The sequence below is a fragment of the Melospiza georgiana genome, chromosome Z, assembly GCF_028018845.1.
Source record: "Melospiza georgiana isolate bMelGeo1 chromosome Z, bMelGeo1.pri, whole genome shotgun sequence".
Lineage (NCBI taxonomy): Eukaryota > Metazoa > Chordata > Aves > Passeriformes > Passerellidae > Melospiza > Melospiza georgiana.
This window is the reverse complement of record NC_080465.1, coordinates 57,528,584-57,547,995: the sequence shown is the minus strand read 5'-3', so window position 1 is coordinate 57,547,995 and position 19,412 is coordinate 57,528,584. Positions and strand designations below refer to the sequence as shown.

General features: G+C 35.4%; 1 protein-coding gene across 1 annotated transcript in view; it reads left to right on the top strand.

The window, feature by feature from the left end:
* The window catches only part of MAN2A1 (mannosidase alpha class 2A member 1), a 104,870-nt gene that overhangs the window by 68,000 nt on the left and 17,458 nt on the right, over positions 1–19,412 (top strand). Inside the window, exons 13-19 of the mRNA XM_058044084.1 lie at positions 1,409–1,574; positions 3,451–3,681; positions 3,767–3,889; positions 10,601–10,715; positions 14,113–14,246; positions 15,348–15,489; positions 18,374–18,507. Of these exons, the coding sequence (XP_057900067.1) occupies positions 1,409–1,574; positions 3,451–3,681; positions 3,767–3,889; positions 10,601–10,715; positions 14,113–14,246; positions 15,348–15,489; positions 18,374–18,507 (1,045 nt within the window). The remainder of the gene's footprint in view (positions 1–1,408; positions 1,575–3,450; positions 3,682–3,766; positions 3,890–10,600; positions 10,716–14,112; positions 14,247–15,347; positions 15,490–18,373; positions 18,508–19,412) is intronic.

The window sequence follows — 19,412 nt, the reverse complement described above, 5'->3', positions numbered from 1 at the left end:
TTCTTGATATAAAAAGCTAATAAAGCCTCTGATTTTGTTTATTCAACTAATGAGAAGTTGAAGTTGACCTTTCATTTCATACTGATTGTGAGGTAATAAGGTAGCAGTGAAGTGCTGGGAAATTTACTAGCCAAGTTTGATGCAGGCAAACAAAAGAACGTAGTAGGAAGATAAGGGGGAAATAGTGGCCTGGTCAGGATTCTGAATGAGATTTGTAGATTGGATGGATGGAGGCAATTTTAGGTGAAATGGTTTGGTCTGTGAAGGGGTAATTGAATTTGAGGTTTAAGATGTGAAGGCAAAAGAAATAAAACCATGGACAAAACCCTGAAGAATCTGCATAGAAAACACAGAGCAGAGAAGGAGAATCTACTTAGAAGAAATATGGAAGGAGTAATTTGATAAGTAAACAATGGATCTCGTGGATATTGATGTAGGATCAGATCTCATGAAGAAGTAAACTGCTTTACAGTGGGGAGTGTTGAGGAGGTTGGAGATTGAGTACTGGTTCTGCTGTTTATAGTTAAGAAGACGCCAGAAGTTTTGGCAAGAGCAGTTTCTGTTTTAAAAGACTTCTTCTAAAGGATGACACAAACAGAGGGAAACTTCGGGGAACAGCTGTAAATACTGCATTCTTTGAGCTTGTCAGTGAAAAGACAAGAAGTACAATGATAGTCCTACAGATGCATGAAACAAAAACGTTCTAGTATAGTTTTGTTTTTCTATACCTTAGAGTACATGAACCTGTAATAGTAATAAAAATATATATAGGCTAATAAAGTCAATCTTCAGCTCAGGGCTGATTCTTTTGGTTAACAGCATAATCTGTGTTCAAATGGAATGCTATGGAAAAAAATAGCTATTCCATATGTACCTATTAAGAGGATATGCAAAGAGTTGCCATAGTGAATGATGCTAAATTATAATTTAAATAACTTTGTACTTTCCCTTTTAGGAGAGAGAAACTAGCTCCTTTAGTGAATATATATGTAGAGCCAGTTTTCTTCCCTCATTTTTTCTAAGCTGTGTTAAAAAGAGGCTATTATGGATGAGAGCTTGATAGTTCAGCCTGAAAAATACATTTAAAATGCCCTTAAGTATCTTGATTATGCCTGCAACTGTTAATAGCAATTCTTTAGCAATTATAATGGGAAATAGTTGTATTTTTTGTAAGGAATTTTCAAAAATTTTTGGACAAATAATAGCATTAAGAAAAGGTCTGCACATAGTTGATCTTAAATATCCGTTGTTTCTTGGTTATGTTTTGTATATTTATTTGTTGTGGTATGTACTTGTTGTTCTAACATTGTTTTAATCCTCTGTATGTAAAATTTGTGTGCGGTAACGTTAAACCTGAAGGAAGAAGCTTGGTTGCCAAGAGATAATTAAGTAAATATGTTTTTTTCAGATACCTTTTGATACATAACCCTACGGAACAAGAGCGATTTTCAGTGGTTTCCGTCAATGTGAATTCACCCAAAGTTAAATTATTGTCTCCTTTGGGAAAACCTGTAAATGTCCAGATTAGTGCTGTTTGGGATGGAGCAACTACAGTATCGCATGAAGCTTATCAGGTACCCTACTTTAAGTAAAAAGCATTAAAATATGTTTTTTTATATACGCTGTAGCTTCATAGTTGAAGAAAATGGAAAGTGTACTTCATATATTGGCAGCTCTATTCTCTGTAGACAGTACTATTAATTCAGTAATTTTAAATAAAAAAAACCCCAACAAATAAAACCCAAAACAGCAACAAAAGCCCCCTAAAATTCGACATACATGTGTTTAGCATTAATGTTTCTTAAACTGATAAGCTGTTAAAATTTTTTGATATAATTTATTACATTTAAAGGATCAGTTTCAGCTGCATGACTGGAAAATACTGGATGTGTGTCTTTTTCCCTCACTTTCTCAATTGAGCTGCTTCTTCCTTCAAGTGCCATTCTGTACACACAGTCACATACATCTGTATGTTCTCAAGCACTCCAGCTGGAACATGAAATGGCTTTTCTTGTACATTAAATGGCTTAAGCATTTACATTTAGATGTCCTCTTCCCTTCCAAATACTTAAGCTGGACAGATATCTTCAAGCCCACCTCCTGTTTTTCGTTTGAAACAAAACTTCTAAGAATTTTTGAGTTGTACATCATTATAGAAGATTGTCCTCAATGATCACATCACACATTAGAAATTTATTTAATTAAATTTTTAATAAAATTGTAATGGTGTATGACTGCAATAGGAACACCGTATTGCTTTCAGGCTTATGTTTTAGTTCCTTTTGATGTAGGAACTTGGTTCATGATAATATTTCTGTGAAGCTAATTCAATAACTGTCTCTCAGTTGTGTTCCAAAGGGGTAATTATTATGGATAAACCTTGCTAAGAAATCCAACCCCACACACTTCCTCGCTCACTGACCCAGTGGGGTGGAGGAAAAAAATTGGATGGGCAATGGTGAGAAAGCTTGTGGGTAAAGCTGAAGCTGTGCACACAAGCAAAGCAAAGCAAGGAATTCATTCCCTGTGTCCCAAGGCTGGGGAGGTGGTCAGCCATCCCCATCAGAGCAGGGCTCCATCAGAGTGACTTGGGAAGACAAACATCATCACTCCAAACATCCCCCCTTGCTTTTTCTTCTCACAGTTTTTATTGCTGAGCATCATGTCACATGATGGGTCTGGAATATCCCTCTGGTCAGCTGGATTCAGCTGTCCGGCTGTGTCCCCTCCCAGCTCCTTGTGCACCCCCAGCCTCCTCCCTGGTGGAGCAGCAGAAAGGGCCCTGATGCTGCATAAGCCCTGCTCAGCTGTAGCTGAGATATTTATCTCCGTGTTATCAAAGTGGTTAATACTGTAACCAAGCACCAAAAGTTCTGCTATGAAGAAATTTAAGTTTATCCTAGCCAAAACCAGCACAATAATTAGTACTTTTATTGTTTGAAGAAGAGGAAGTGAAATTGCTTGTCTGGACTTCAAATTCTAAACAAATTGCTTTGGAGATGTACCTTGTATACTACTCTTCTATGCAGATTATGGCTCCTAAAAAAAGAGACTGAAAATGAGAGACTTGCTTTATACTTAGTTATTTAGTTCATGCATTTTTAAATTTAAATTTCAAAATCAAGTGATAAGTAGAGTCTGTGTGCACTTGATCCAGTACACATGCATCTACAATGAAAAGCAAATATACTCAGTACTGCATATCACAACTAACATTCTTAAGAAGATTCAACATTGTTACTGCGTTAATATAATGGTAATCTTGATGCTAAGCAAATTAGTCATGCAGATATTTCTGTTTATTAATTCTTCATATTTATTTATGGACTATAGGAAAACCCAGCCATCCTATAATTATTCAAGCAAAAGTAGTTGCTCTGAACATAGATTCAGTATAAAAAGTTGATATTCTGCTATTTTTAGTAATGACTGCTTATTTGCTCCCAACAGATGTCTTTTGTGGCACATCTGCCACCTCTTGGGATTGGAGTTTACCAGCTTCTGGAGGATGAGAGGTCAGAAGCAGTTTTAGCTGACTATAACATATATGTAAGGAATAGCAGACAGGAGAAGTCAGACAGAGTTTTCAAGATAAAAGAGATGCAGCATTCTGTGGATAATATAATCTTAGAAAATGCATACATGAAACTATGGTTTTCTGGAATGTCTGGACTGCTGGAGGTATGTTATATTTTATTTCAAAACACTATATTTTACTTTTTTGTGCTGCTTTATGGAAACCAAACATGAATCTCTGTCCTTTTAGAAAATAAACAGCAAGGAAGAGGGTAAAAGTCATCAAATGAAGGTGGAGTTTGCTTGGTATGGAACTACCAGTAACCGAGATAAAAGTGGAGCTTATCTCTTCTTACCAGATGGAGATGCCAAGGTAAACTTTCTGTTTGCAAAGAAATTCTAATCTTGAAGTACCTTAAAGTGTTTGGCAAATATAGATTGGAAGAGCTGGTTGTCCCCAAAGCTGGAATAAAATCTGTATGGCTAGGCATAATGACATGGGCTATTGAAATGATTGGCAGAAGTTCATACTTCCTAACGCTGCATTAGAGTAAAAACACAATAGGAATTTGAAAAATATGAAAATTTAGAGAATATTTATGATTCCCCCTTCAAAAAATTAAGATGCAATCCTTGCCAGAAATCCAGTGAGATGTGACCATTCATTATCGATGAAATAAGTTAATTTTTACTTTCTATGATGAAAATGTGTACTGATTCATTTCTACATCTTCACTTTTCTGATTTTTTTTTTTAATTATGAAATTCTTGCTTCTGGTCCAGAGCTACTTTCTAAGCTGATATTGGCATACTTTATTAAGATACTCACTCCCAATTAGTGAATATAAAGACAGAATAGTAAGGAGCTATTCTGATTTAGTTCTCTAGGGTTATCTGTATTTTTAGCTGTGTAATTATTGGAGCGCAACAGCATACTCCTATTAGTTTTCAAATTGGAAATTGGGAAATGGCAGTGTTCTTACAGTGACTTCATTACCATATGGAGTCTACTACTTCCCTTTTGGAACTGGAAGGGTGATATTTCAGAAAGCAAAAGATAAAATAATGAACATTTATGAAGCTAGTTAGTTGCCACCATGTTTCTTCTGAGTTTCCCTTGTGTAAACTGAAGTTGCGTACATAAGGCAAATGATGAGCTCTATGCTTCCCATTTTAGGAAATATAAAAGAGTAATCATTCTACTTTTTTTGGCAGGAGGGAAAGATGTTTGGCTTTCTTTCTGTTTTCTTTTCCTATTTCCCCCTTTTATCTGTGTAAATCAATCTGAAAGGAAACAGAACAGGTTTTTTTTCTTTTAGCAATCTTTCCTAGAAGCACACCTTTTGAGGTCTGTGAATTTACAGGTTTAGTATATTTAGTCCCATAATAATTTACTTCAGTTATGTTCATCAGGGTTTCCTTATCCTTCATTTTATATGCCATTTCATATTTCTTCTTTTTATTGTGTTTTTATCTGTGAATACTTGAACAATATCACTTAGGGCTTTTAATTTTTACCTTTCACTAGATGCGTGGTCACACTTTAATTTCATTTTATATTCTAATTCATCTTTGGCTTATTATTATTTAAAAATAATCACTAAATCTAGCAGTTATGTAATTTTAACTATACATTTAAGTAATTTGCTTTATGAAAATAATCTGGACAAATTGAGGTAGCAAAATGTTACAGTTTAAACAGAAAAAAGTCTGTCACATGTCTGCAAGCGCAATTAGAAACGAAAAATGAAATTAACTGCATTTTAAGTTAACATTAAAAGGGTGCTGTTCAACTTTTGTAACATTTTATACAATAAAAATGAAGTTGTTATACTTCTGAAAATTCTGCTTCAGTAATATTTTGCTTCACCATAAGGCTCATTTGGCTTGCATTTTAATAACACTAATTAAATTGTCCTACTGAGAGTAACAGAGTAATTCTATAGTGGTTTCTAAACCAGTTTGAGTCAATGCTTTCTGTCTTAAAAGAAATGCCATCTGTTCAGGGTTCTTAGTGTAATGTGGATTGACTAACTTTCTAAGTCCATGTGTGTATTGGCAATAGGATAGATGGCAGGAATTTTTTTTGATTTTTGGCTTGGTGTTTTATTGTTTTGATTTTTTTCTTACCTCGTTTACCCTATGTTTTTCAGCAAAAATTGCAAAGAATAATTGCTTTTTTTGTTGGACTATTTTCCTTTGGTTTATGAATAGTTATATGCTTTCTTTGCCGTTGTTAACTGATTAATTTTACGTCTGATAAGTCTTTTATTTTCAGTTCTGCAATACTCAGAAATTATTTTGATTTGTCTATTTTAATAATTTATCTAGCCATAGGGCTGACCTGCAATGGTGCAAAGTCTAGAACAGAGGCACAGAGTGGGGGCTCCATCCTGCAGGTCTAGAGAGATAGGACAATCCCCCACCATGCCTTTGTTTTTCCTGCAAAGTCAAAACAGAAAGCAAGGCACCAGGGAAAAAGGCAGCATCTTAATTTTTTTAAATGGCAGTGAAGTTTGTTTGACTGATTGACAGTGTTAATGAAGGGATTTCCTTGGGCCTCACAATAAATATAAATAAAATGTCCTGTTTGTGAAGATAAAGCATGTTTTTTAATTCCTGTGACTTTGTGAAGAATGCCCAACTTGGTTTTTTGTGATCAGTGGGGAAAAAAAAACTCACAGTATTCAATAAACTTTGAAACAGTTATATGTCAGTATTTTCTTCTGTATATCCAAGACAAGTCAACATGTGATGACTTCTTACTAGCCCTGCTTGGTATCAATAGGGAATAGAACAAAGCAGTTTTTTTCCCAAAGCATCAGATGCTAAATGTTTGTAGGATCAATGTGAGTAGTTGATTTTTTTGTTTTACAAATAATCTTTTTCACTATCAAAGTGATGGTTTTTGGTATACCCAGACTGGAAATTTTGAATCTCCCTCAGGCAGCTGGTTCTGTGATTCTGTGTATGTACTAGTTCCCACAGGTACTTAAGCACTAACAGAATATGTAAGAAAACAGATTTTTCTTTTTTCCCCTTGCAGGATCTCTAGTGCTAGAGCTAAAATACATGATATTATCTCAGTCTAACCTCAAACCCTGCCAAATAAGGGGCAACCTGCTATTGAGAAACACCTTTTCCTGCAGGCTTTGTCTTGTCATTTTTCTTTTTTAAAATTTTAGACCAATCCAGAACATTTAATGTGTGGTTGAAAACTTTCCCGTTAGTTTTTTTGGCACCCAGACCAACAGTGTGCTGCACTACCAGAAGTTTCCTGGCCACTAAAATGGTTGGGAGTGCTTCACTTTTCTATAAGGGGAAAAGTTAATTGCCCATGCTTTGTGCCTCCAGGCTGCAATATACCGTGCTGTTTTCTATACAAGCCAGGAAATATTTTGGTGAAGGTTTATCTCCAGTTATTTCCACCTTTGGCACCTGTTTTGATGTTAAGTATTTTCAAATACCTTAGGGATCTATTTGGTATTATTTTATTCCAAGTAGTCTCCCTTAAAATTCCTAGCTAGCTTCTCCCCAGGCCTCCTGCCCACTATCCTTCCAAAAAAAAAAAAAGATTGTCTTATTTCTCTTGGAGTACAGAAACATGATTTCTGAACCCTTTGATCAACAGTTCTGTTGTCCTGTTTCTGAAAAATGCTGATTTCCAGGCTCAACAGAACCTGCTTCGCTAGGCTGCTGGATCTTGTGCAATGGAATTCATTCCCCTGGAGCTGAGAACAGATATTACAGCAGCTATTTAGTTTAACTCTTTAGAGAGGGGAGTCTTCAGATTAGCCATTGGATATGAAAGCAATGTGTTTTTATTCCAATTCAAGGTGTGAGTCATCGCAGTGGACTTCATTCTGGAAGATCCTTTAGTCCATGATTATTTACAAAGCAGATTTAACAATGGATTGAGACAAAGACTTTGTCAAATCAGTTTTGCAAATATCTGTCATCGTTTGTTCTTTCCACATTGCCTTATACTTTCACATCAAAAGTACCTTTTTATTTCAGACCCAGGACCAGGATCCTATGCATCTCACCAAGGATCTTTACAATGATACTAGAATAATTGCATATTCAATGCATAAAGATGTTTACCTGTTTAAAAGCAAAAGCCTAGTTAATTAAAATGTTTTTCGTGAGGCAAACCTGGGGAATTATCTCTTTATAGGTTCTGAACTTCTGGTATTTCTCTTGGTAACTATCAAATAATCAAGTTCTAGGATTAGTGCTTTTCTAAGCACTAAATACGAATTTGAAGGCTCCCCTGTTCCATCACCACCATGTTTTTACTTCATATTCCCCGCTTGCCCAATAATCAGGGAACATCAGTTGTCCTGGACAACTTGAGTATACATCATACTGCCACTCTTTCTATCAAAAAGAACTTGTCTGATCCCCAAAACTACATGGTACCATCTGCCTTTGTAAGCTACCTTCCTCCCTTGGGCCTTTTCTAGCATTATGACTGAATTGGAGGCTTGCAAACTCAATGCATGTCCTAGCAAAATTAAGAACTATTATTTTTTAAAAATTTATTAATTTCAGGCAATATCTGCAAAATATCTGTTCCTTTTACATCAGCCCATGTTTCTATTTAGTTTGGAATAGTCTATAATAAGATAAATTGCATTTATCTTCAGAAGAGGAGCTAATTTGGCTACATGTGCAGCCTGGAGCCTCAGGTGTATGAACTTAATATTTGTGGCAATATCCCAGAATCTGAGAGCTGATATATCCATCTCATTTCAGCTTTCTGTGTATTTTGATAGCTGTTGTCAATATCGTGCTCATGTTTTGTACTAAAAAACTCAATGGAAAAGAGTTCCTCCAAATATTTGGGTTTAGTTTTTTTTTCATTTTTAATTTTTGAAATCACTTCAGGTAATTTTTTCTAGTAAGTGCACAGTGTTTTATATTTCTGTTACTCACTCAACATCTCTCCATTTTGCTGGCTAGCTCCAGTGAGAATGGAGCAAGAAATACTCTTAAAAACTACACAAGACCATAAGATCTGTGTTACTTTGATAACAGAACATATCTGGCAGTCTGTTGTCTGTGCAAGTGACATTCTCCTAGGTCACAGGTCATTGGCTTATCCTGATGACCTCTGGTTTCTCAGTTCCTTTCTGAGAGTTCCTTTAGGTAGTGTTTCAGTCTGTCTTTACTAGCTTGAGTATCTTCATATTGCTCTGCCCTGCAGGGAGGATTTTGAAGGGTTTGATTACTCCACCATTTGGTTGGTCATCCAGTTCCTCCTCTGTGGGATTTTTAACTTCTAGAAGCCAGGTAGTCACCAATTAAATTAGTTTGTCTTCTCTGCTTATATGTGATAGAAAAGCAAATATCAGTCTCTTCTGCCAGAAGGGGAGAATTCAGGCTACAGTTATGGATATTGCCAGTTTTTCATGGAATTAAGAGGTTCTAACCTAAGATCTGGTGTTCAAATTTCTTTTATCTCAGTGTATTAGCTCATCTGTCTAACATGCCCCCTGAATGCCATAATCCTTCTGTATTTCTCACCTAGCAAATGGATTTTGCATAACAGATAACATTTGTCTGTCTTATTCACAAGATGAGATCCTGTGGAAGTATTCCATAATTTTTTCATGAAGACTATCAAGAAGTCTAAAACAGTATTTTGAGGTTTTTTTATTGACTAACTAGATAAGATTTTCAGTAGGAAAAAGCTTTTTCTCCCTAAACCAAACAATCTTCTCAAAGCATAAATAACTGTGATTTCTCTTGCAAACTCCTGTACAAAATATTCCTGCAGTTGATAACTGCAGAGTTGCCTCTTGTACCTCTGGTAAAGCTTTTACTGAAGAGTATTCTGCAGCTCTAAGAATAGGTACATAAATACAAAAGGCGGGCTTTTTGCCCCGAAAGTCCTTTTCAGTTTTTTCTTTTGTACAATACTTCTTGAAATCTTCTCTGTTATACATACAGTTATATGCTCAAAGAATATTGGATATTTACCTGTACTTGCTCTTCTCTAGTGTATTTTGTCTGTATGTATGTGAGCTTGATCTCTGCTCTTCCTCAAGCTGCATCTGTTCTTTGGTGTCATTGCTTCAACAAACACCATGCTCTGTCCTTGTGGCCTTGCTATATACAGAAATAAGACGGCCACCCTCTGAGAGCTTTCTGCCTAGATCCCTCTGAATAATGTGTTTTTCAAGCAGTTGGGATGTGTTTTTCTTGAGTGAAGTCTTTATTTAAAACTGTTTCCCTATTGAAGTAGTTGCATGTGTTGAGTTTTCATTTTTTGCTTGTACACTCTCAATATTTAATTCATTTTTACTTTTGCAGCCATCCATTTATTTCAATCTGGGGATGAAACACACAGTTGGGATCAATTTTTTTTTTTTTTTAAAGTCACTGTTTGCCTAGCCAAGACTCTAAATACTGTGACTGCATGGAAAAATAATTTTCTTCATCTCTTTGTTTTGTTGTGAATATGCAAAATTTGTCCTAGTCTATGGGAGCCATGAGTAGTAAGCCACTGTCCTTATTGACATTTCATAATGATTCCCAGCCCTACCCTGCATTCCAGAGAGCTCCTCTGACAACTCTGTCTGCTTCCGATGAAGAAAAATCTTCCTCTTCTGTTTTCAAGTGATATGCAAACTGATCTACACAGCAGTGTAGGGGAGGCTTTCCTTGTCCAATGTGTACCACTGATGGAGGTATTCGAACCACCTGCCCCAAATTTTGAAAGTAAAGTATTTAATTGATGGTTAGCAGTTATAATTTTTCTAGCAAAAGAGCTCAATCCAGATGCAATATCAATACATTCATGTGCTTGTCTGTAGACTTGTATTGCTTAATCCTCATAAAATATTTGTGAGATGTGTAATGAGACTTAAACCTAATTTTAGCTGAAGAAAATAAAGGACTCTGAAGAGAAGTTACTGAGTTTCATATTAGGAATAAATTTTAATCTCCAGTGTTTTAGATCTAGAATGGTTTAAAAACTCCGCTATTTTAATATTTATTAAATGCTTTAATTTATTGACACTACATTTATGAAAAACTTCCAAAATACTCACTCTGAGTTTCTGTTTTCTTTTTGTAGCCTTATATTTTTACAGACCCACCTGCCATAAGAGTTGCTCATGGAACGATTTTCTCAGAAGTTGTTTGTTTTTTTCACCACGTGACACATACCATGCGGCTGTATAAAGTCCAGGGTAAGAGCTGTGAAATTCTGTCTCTCTTGGCAGTTATTTTACATCACAATGATCTTGGATCCTACCTGCCTTTTTAATGTTTAAATTCACCTCTGCACTAGTGCAGAGTTCATGAGACTGAGGTTGTATTGACTACAATACACTTTGCTCTGTGCACTGTGATTTCTCTCTGAGTATCACGCTAGACATTAAGCTGTTATACTTAAACTCAACTGATTTGTTAGAAATACCTCTCCAGACTTCACTGACTCATCTGAATGCTGTAACTAGCCACACATTCTGAAATACCTGGGAGAGAATTAAGAACATAGTTTCTTTCATAGTTTCACATTTACTGATGGAAGTACAATATGTATCAGTGATCTTAATAGAGAAGTCTGGTTTTCTTCATAACTTTAGGCTTTAGTTATATATTACCTCCCTCTGTGTGTCCTTTTGCTGCTTGGGAGAGCTCATGACAGAATTTTCTCTGTCTGTTGATAGGCACCAGCACCAAACATCAACTTTTTGGCTCTTAGGACATAACATCATACCAGTTTTCCTTAGCTTCCTTCAGATTTCTTTTTAAGTTGCTTGTTTCTCTACTGTTCACTTACTGATTTCCAAAGAAATTCTAAGTAAACGGTAATTTTGGAAACTCTCTACCCTTCCAAACTTGATAGAATTGGCCATTGAAAAATGTAAAAGAGGGAGGAAATCATGGTGTGATTGTATACAATTATTTTCATATGGTAACTCAAGTTAACATGCTTAAGTGTATCTTCCTATAATTAAGAAACATACATTCATTATTTATATTTACTGGAATTATTCTGAAATAAAGAGGCAGTGATTAATGTTTTCAGTTGAAAGAACTTACATGTTTTGTATTACCAACTTTACTGTAGGAGTCAAAATTGTCTTCATGTTTTTTAAAATCCTATTTATCATATTTAACTATTTTTCCTAAACAACTTCTTAAAAAAAAAGTTATCAGTGCTTTGAAAGTCTTGCTTGCTCTTCTCCTTCTTTCTTTTAGGTTTCAAAAATAGTAATGACATCATCTATTTGATTTTTTTCGGTTTTTGTTTTGTTTTAGTTCTGGTGTATTTTGATCTAGAAATAAAATTGATTCAGATGCTTCATTTTTGAGATATATGTACATTGAAGTGTGGAGTTGCTGGAATTTATACATATGCCAAAAGCTCATCAGAACCCCAGTTCCCAGCTGATAAGTAATTCTGGCTCAAACATTAACTCCTTAGGTACACAAGCCAAGAGTTTGCATTCATTGTGAACATCCTAAGGAAACACAATTGATATTCAAGACTCTCTCTCTATATATATATATAGCTTATATACTTGTTCCTCTGTGAGTTTTAGTAAATTAAAATTCTCAGCAAGGGAAAAAACCTGAAAAGCCTGTTGTTTTTGTTGTTTTTGTTGGTTTTGGGTTTTTTTGGTTTTTTTTGGTTAGGGAGAGGTTGCTATTTTAAAGTGTTTTTTTCTGTAGTGCTCCTTTTTCTTTCATTTGCTACTAAATACCTGCTAGAAGTATTTCAGTTCACAGAAAATGAGTTGTCAGTGAAAATCACTTGCTTGCCAATTCCTAACAGTTAAATTTATCTTTCCTTGTGAGTGTACTGTCCACATTTTTCCTTTGGTTTTTCTGACAATTCATCACAATGTAATGTGTACATGGGTAAGTCCTGTGCCATGCTTCTACTTTGACAAGAAAAAATTATGCGAAATATATTTTATATATTGTATATTTGCTCTTTGACGTGTTTTTATTTAAATTTCTTTAAGTGTTCTTCAAAGGTTAAAATTTGATAGCTTTGCATCATTGTTTTGCTGAGCTCTATTTCCTTGGCTTTGTAATTGATAGTTATTTGTTATATTTATTAGTTATTTACATAGCATTACTTCAATTAAAATAAGATATTTTGAAGTCTTACTAGATATGTACAGTAACAAAGCATGTGGGAAAAAATCACTATGTGTAAAAATGCATTTTGATTTCAGATCAGGATCTCATCTCCTGTTGTAACCTACCTCCTTACCAAGACTGATTGTGTGGCTAATCCAGCTGTTGGATAGTACTCCCAACTCCTAAATCTTCAGCAATTTTGGAGAAAATAGCTTTTACCACTTTTGGCTTTAAAATTCTGTTGATTTTGGGCAGAATACCCTGGGTTGACAACTCTGTTCAGTAATTAACCACTGAGTGATTTTTAAGTTCTGCTGCCATTGGCATCTGTTTTTGATATTAGCATGATTTGGTTAATCTTTTTATCAGAAACTTGTCATAGTTTATTCTCTTCATAGTGGTATTTTTATGTACTCTCAAATTATGCAGTACAAAAATGATGACAGTCTAAGCTAGATTACTGTATTCTTCTTCAAGGTACTCGTGCTTTTAAATATTTGGGAAAAATACATGAAATATTGGGAAAATCTATTACTGGGTTATCAAAAGTGGAGCATAAAAATCCACATTTTCCAGACTAGGTTTGAGAAAATAGAACTAATTAGCTGAACCAAGTGTTTTTCATTTAGCACTGAAGTTTAATAGCCATTGGTAAATGTTAACATTTTAACAGTTGCTGTACTTCTGCAGGTGGCATTTAGATTTTAAAATAGATGTGGAAACAAATACATATCTCTGTTCTGCTTGGTGCAATTCTTTTTGCAATCATTAGTCCCATTAGACTACAGAAAGGGTAAAGTGGTGGTGCTGAATGATGGTGTAATTCCACTCCAGACTGTGACTTGAACTGTTTGAAAAGGTCAGGTTATTATTAAAGGTATTTAATTTTCAGTACAAGGCACTGTAGGAAAAAAAAAATCTCACTGAAAAACTTCTCTGACTTGTCAGACACCTAATCCATCTTTTAATAAATATGAAACTTTTCCCTGTCAACAAAATTTTGTGTCCTGCTTGTGGTTGTATCAGTTCAAATTTCTTAATACACTGTCCTTACGGAAGATTCTATTTGATTAAAGGAGCTGCTCAAAGTTTCTTGCTCAGTTGAACAGTTCTATCAAGAATCTAGTGACTTCATTCTTGTCTGGGAATGGAGACAGCTGCTTAAGAGTGCAGGGGAGAAGTGACTGACCAGGTGTTGCTCTAACATGTTTATTTAAAGACAGTTCTCAACAGCTGCCTGCTGTTCCCTACTGGTTTGCTGGCACCCACAGTGGTTCTTACCGTGTATTGCTCCTATTCCCCTTCAGTGCTCTCTTTCAGACTGTCTGTTCAATTTGTACCAAATTAGAAATATTGCTCTATCATCTGTTGCATAACTGTCTTCCAGTATCTGGTTAGGTATAAGAGATCACTGTGTCCTGGGAGCACAGTCATTCTTATACATGTGCAATCACTTTTAGAGATTTTAAATGCATCCTTTTCTTTTAGGCTTGGAAGGTCAGTCTCTTGAAGTTTCCAATATTGTGGACATAAGAGGAGAATATAATCGTGAACTTGCAATGAGAATTTCATCCGACATAAACAGTCAAAATAGATTCTATACTGATCTTAATGGATATCAGGTAATTACCATCTTTTAATTGTAAAAGCTTAGGGTGTCAGGTTTTGACTGTCTAAATGTAAAGGGCTTATATTAAACAAACTCTCATGTTAAAGTATACTAATCATTTAAAAGGAGAAATGCTTTTTAAAAATGTACCTGTTATAAAATTTGATGTAGACCAGACTAAGTAGTAACTGTGTGCTAAGGAGTGCACTCCTTAACAGTGTTTAAGTAGTTTGTTGACTATTCCTTCAAGTTCTTTTTAAGAGAAGAGTTATATACAAGAAGTTATGACAAGTCAACATGTAGTTAGTTGCTTGTATATATGCATGACTTCTTTTCCTCTGCTTTGTTTGTTTAGTTAAAACCCATTGGATAAAACAGTGTATAAGGACCACACCTAGTGAACAGCTGCTTACTGCTGTGTTGGAAATAAATGATGTATTTTTTGAGATGTATAATGCTTTTTCTATTGGTAATACATCTGAGGAAAAGGCTATTGTCTTAACATGAACTGTGCAGCACACAGAAAAGAGAGAAAAATTGGTTTTCCTTACCTTCCTTTCTTGCTAAAAACAGTTTTGCAAATACAGGGAGACTGACTCCTGAATAAAAGACCACTGGATTTCCAGTTACTGTACTACTGCATTTTGCTGGAGACAGTGAATATTTAAACATTAAAATAATTTTAATACTACTACGCATTTGTCATGTACCATTCAAGAATTTCAACAGCACTTCAATAAGTGCTCATTATAAACCAACAATTCCTTTTCTGCTACCTTAAATCTATTCACTGCTTGCTCTCTAGAGGAGAAATTTTTTTCTCTCATTTTATAACTGTGATTATGCCTTTTTATAGGTTCCCTTTTTGTAGGTTCCCTGAATGAATCTTTCACATTTTTTCTTAATATTGTTTGATCTAAAAGTACACTGAAGCTACCATTTCCAAGGTGGTAGTTTTAGCCACAAATCTCAAAAAGGCTAAATAATACAGTTGAGTGAATGCTTTTGTGACAGCTGTTCTTCCAAAGCACATGGGATAAATGTCTGAAAATGTCTTTGAAATTTAATAGCATAAAAAGAATGCATGTTTTTGAAGTTTGTGTTCATATTGCAGATCCAGCCTAGACAGACGATGAGCAAGTTGCCTATTCAAGCAAATATCTATCCTATGACTACCATGGCTTACATCCAAGATGTTGGTGTTCGTTTGACCCTTCATTCAGCTCAGTCTCTAGGTGTTGCAAGCTTGAAAAATGGTAAATATAAGATGAAAGATATGACAAAGGTCTCTCCTTCATGATATTCTAAAATAGTTAATTTGGGGATTACTATACTTACCTCCAAGCATTTGAAGAGAGGAAATAAGTTTCTCCAGCTCTGACAAGGTATAGAGTATATCCATTACAGAGGAGGAAGAGGTTGGTCCCACATGAGATCCTGTCACCTTCAATGAAAGATCTCTCTCAAACTAGAGGCAGAGGAAAAAGATTGCAAAAAAGACAGAAGGAGCAATAAATTGTCAGAACCAGCTATTTTTCACCCAAGAACTCTGGTGGAATGAAATAACAGAACTGAAGAGTTTATTCTTTTTCATACTGCCCTGGTAGGAGAGGACTTAAAAAGGATGCTGATCATGTTTTTTGTTCTGTTTGTTTGCTTTAGTGTAGACAGCGCTAGTCTTAAGGTATATACAGCACAGCCTAACTTCCCTGTCAAGGGAAAACAACAGCAGCTTTTTCGAAGATTAGTGTTAGTGAAATAAAGGATAAATATGAGCCTGGGTAAGAGTGAACATACTTCTGAAGTAAAATGATACCTCACAAATTTAATGGAGTATTTTGACAGAGGTGATGAATATGTTGACAAGAAAAATCAATTCATATTAAGAATTCCAAAAGAGACACAGTCTTGCTCCTTGGAGCAGAACAGGGTATGATGAATGGCCTGGAGGACTGGAAACAGAGGTCAGTTATTCATTCTATCAGAGTGGGGGAGGTATTCAAATAAAGCTAGAGGTAGTGGGCAAAATAAGGTACATAGTTTATAACTTAATATGCATAATTTCTTGCTGTAATATATGTTGTCAATTTAAATTTATATGGATTTGGACAATAATGGAATGAATACTCAGAAAAGAAAGAGTCCATCAGAAACTGCACCAAACCTACTTCACAGTTTCTTTTAAGAAAAATGTCATAAAGGCTCTGTTCTTCCAAAAGGTGAATACCATGCTGGATTGGTGGCAGCATTATCAGACCTAATTCACTTTAGGGCAAGAAATTAACACTGACCTAAACCACGGTGGAAAATACCAGCCTTCTTTTCCAAGTCTACCAGATACAAGACCCAAACTACATTTTTTCATGCCTTCCCTTGCTGGAAACCCACTCCTATTGGCCTGATTCTGTGAATGACCCTGGCACCACTGATGTTGTTAAGCACTCATTAAATGGGTATTGGAGACTTAATTAGTCTGCAGAGGCTCTGTTACCTGATAATAGTGTCTGTATTTGTTTAACAGTCTTAGTCTTTGCATCACAAGATAATGCACCATCTAAATCCGCAGACACTCCCACTCTCTGCCATTAAATTGGGGAAGTTAAGGCTAGCACTGTTCCACATTTTTCAGTGAAGCATCAGGGAGAAACTGTCCTTCTGTGAGCACTTGTTTCAAATCTGTCAGAGGACATTATGGGCCTTTCACCTACTCCAGTTAAATGAAAGAGCAACAGATGTATTCCATACCTGACATGACACTGATTTCTTGACTGTTTCACTCTTTGACAAATTGTATTATGTAATTTAAGATACACCAACGTGAAATATTTACTCTGTGCCCACTAAGAAAAAACGGAGAATTAATTAATCTGATTTGTTATCATTAAGTAATATTTCATTAAGTTACTAAATTGGCTACCTTGTCTTGAAGGCATGTTGGATTCCTCAAAAAAGAACAGAAATGAAGTTGAAGTTTCAGAGGTTGCAGAGTATCATATGCTTCATGACTTTTTTCTGAAGGTCTTTCAGGAACTCAGAGGGATCATGGAAGAAAATTCAAAAATCTTACAGTTTAGGCAAGCAAACCTCAGTAGCTGTGTGCCTGTGTGTCAGACGGGTGTGTCTCAAGGCATAACCCACCATCTGAAAGTTACTTGCGCAGTACTTTAGTTCAAAATAGCAGGCTCTTTCTTACTCATTGTCCGCTGATTTCTGTCCTGGATAGACGAAATCTGTTTGTACTTGAGGGAAGGGAGGAACAAGTATTTGAGAAAATCAGATAAGTGTTTGTAGAACACTAAAGTATAAAAAAGACTGCCTTAGTAAGCAGCCTTTTCTAGCAGCTTAAATTGTGATGTTCTTATTCAGGATACAAGCACTTCAGTCTTCCAGTTTTATTTAGAAAATATGTATACTTGTTTGAAGATTCAGTGTGCAGAAAACATAAAAGCCTTAATTACGTGCCCCAGTCTGGTTATATATTCTTGATATAGAGACTTGAAAAATAGTGGACTTCACTGTCTAGGTTATATATAATTTAACATCATGCTTAAAGAGCTATTTTGAGTGGCTGTACTGCAGTTCAGTAGAAACTCAGAATTTCATGGTCAGTGCTTATCCAGTGCAAAGTTCTTTCCTATTCCCACAAGTGAATTTTTCTGTACAAGAAGTGATTGTGAGTATTTATATACTCCTGTTGGTACCTTTTTTCCTTCTGGTTCAAATGTGAAACAAAAGAATGGAGTACAAGGTGAAGATAGTTCCTCTCCAGAAGGTCTCTCCTACTTGGGAGTGATTCTTATGTTGGATGTTTGATTGCCAAGTATCCTTGTTGCAAATAGTAGTTAATAGTAATGATTTTTCGTATTAAACTTTTACATAAACTCTGAAAGTAAAAACTGCTGGACACTCTGCAGAAAAGCTTGTGACAATTTTTTGAAGGTTATAAACAGCCACAGTCTAGTGGTATTAACTGTTTTTATAATCGGCTGTAATGATATTGATCAGCCCTAGCTCTTCCAAGCTCAAGAGAAATATTATAATTTTTTTTTAAATAAGTTAAATTTTATGGCAGGTTATTTATGTTAAATAGAACCCTTACCTGTTCTTGATACTAGTGTAATGCTCATGTTGCTGTTTCAGGTCAGCTGGAAGTGATCATGGATCGTCGGCTTATGCAGGATGACAACCGTGGCCTTGGACAAGGTGTTCAAGATAATAAGATTACAGCTAATGTCTTCCGACTGCTGTTGGAAAGAAGACATGGAACAGATGTGGTAGGATTCACTGTCTGGAATTTTTATGCCAAATAAGATGTAAATATTAATTTCTGTTGCAGCAGTGAAGAACTCAGTAAAGAAATTAGTCCATGAGCTGTAGAACTAAGGAAGTGTCGCTTCCAAGGGAGTTTTGTCATCTTGCTTTCATATTCTGATCGTAAAGACTTCATCTCTCACTATTTCTGCAGTGCTTAGGTCCACACTCACGCTTCAACATATGAGTGGGTGGTACCATTGTGGAAGTCTCTTTTTTCTTTTTAAATTACTTTTTTACTGAACAACGTTTAAAAGGCTGCTAATCAGTGTGGGTTCTGCTTCTTAACAATGTTAACTGAGTCTAAACACAGGTTGACAAATAATTTCAGTTGAAGGGGTAGAAAGAGAAAGCCTCTTATAAATATAATTTTCTTAGAGAATGAGATTCAAGTGGAAATATTTAGATGCCAGACATAAATACATTTTGAGTTCATTATGTTTCTTGGGAAGACGAGACCATTTCGTTGTGTTGTTTTATTTGCATGTATCTTACTTTGCCGTTTTGTGTCCTGGTCTTTTGAATAACCTCAATTTTCTTTCCACTCTTTATATTTTCTCTTTTTTTTCTAAAATCAATTTTGAGAAGGACAAAATCAGAAGTACATCTTCATACTGAGGAAGAATCATGATGACAGCACTGAGTGCATTTTAAAACCATTGCACAGCTAAAGATGAGAGGTTGTATACCAAGCTCCTAATGAATATGCAGATAAATTGGAATTAATTCTGGTTTATAATGGCTATCATTAACCACTGTGAGAGGATGATAATATCAAGCTTAAAGCTAATTTTCACCATTTAATGATTGACAGTGGAGTTCTTTTCAGGTTGTACATGTCATTATGATTTTCTAGTAACTCATCATG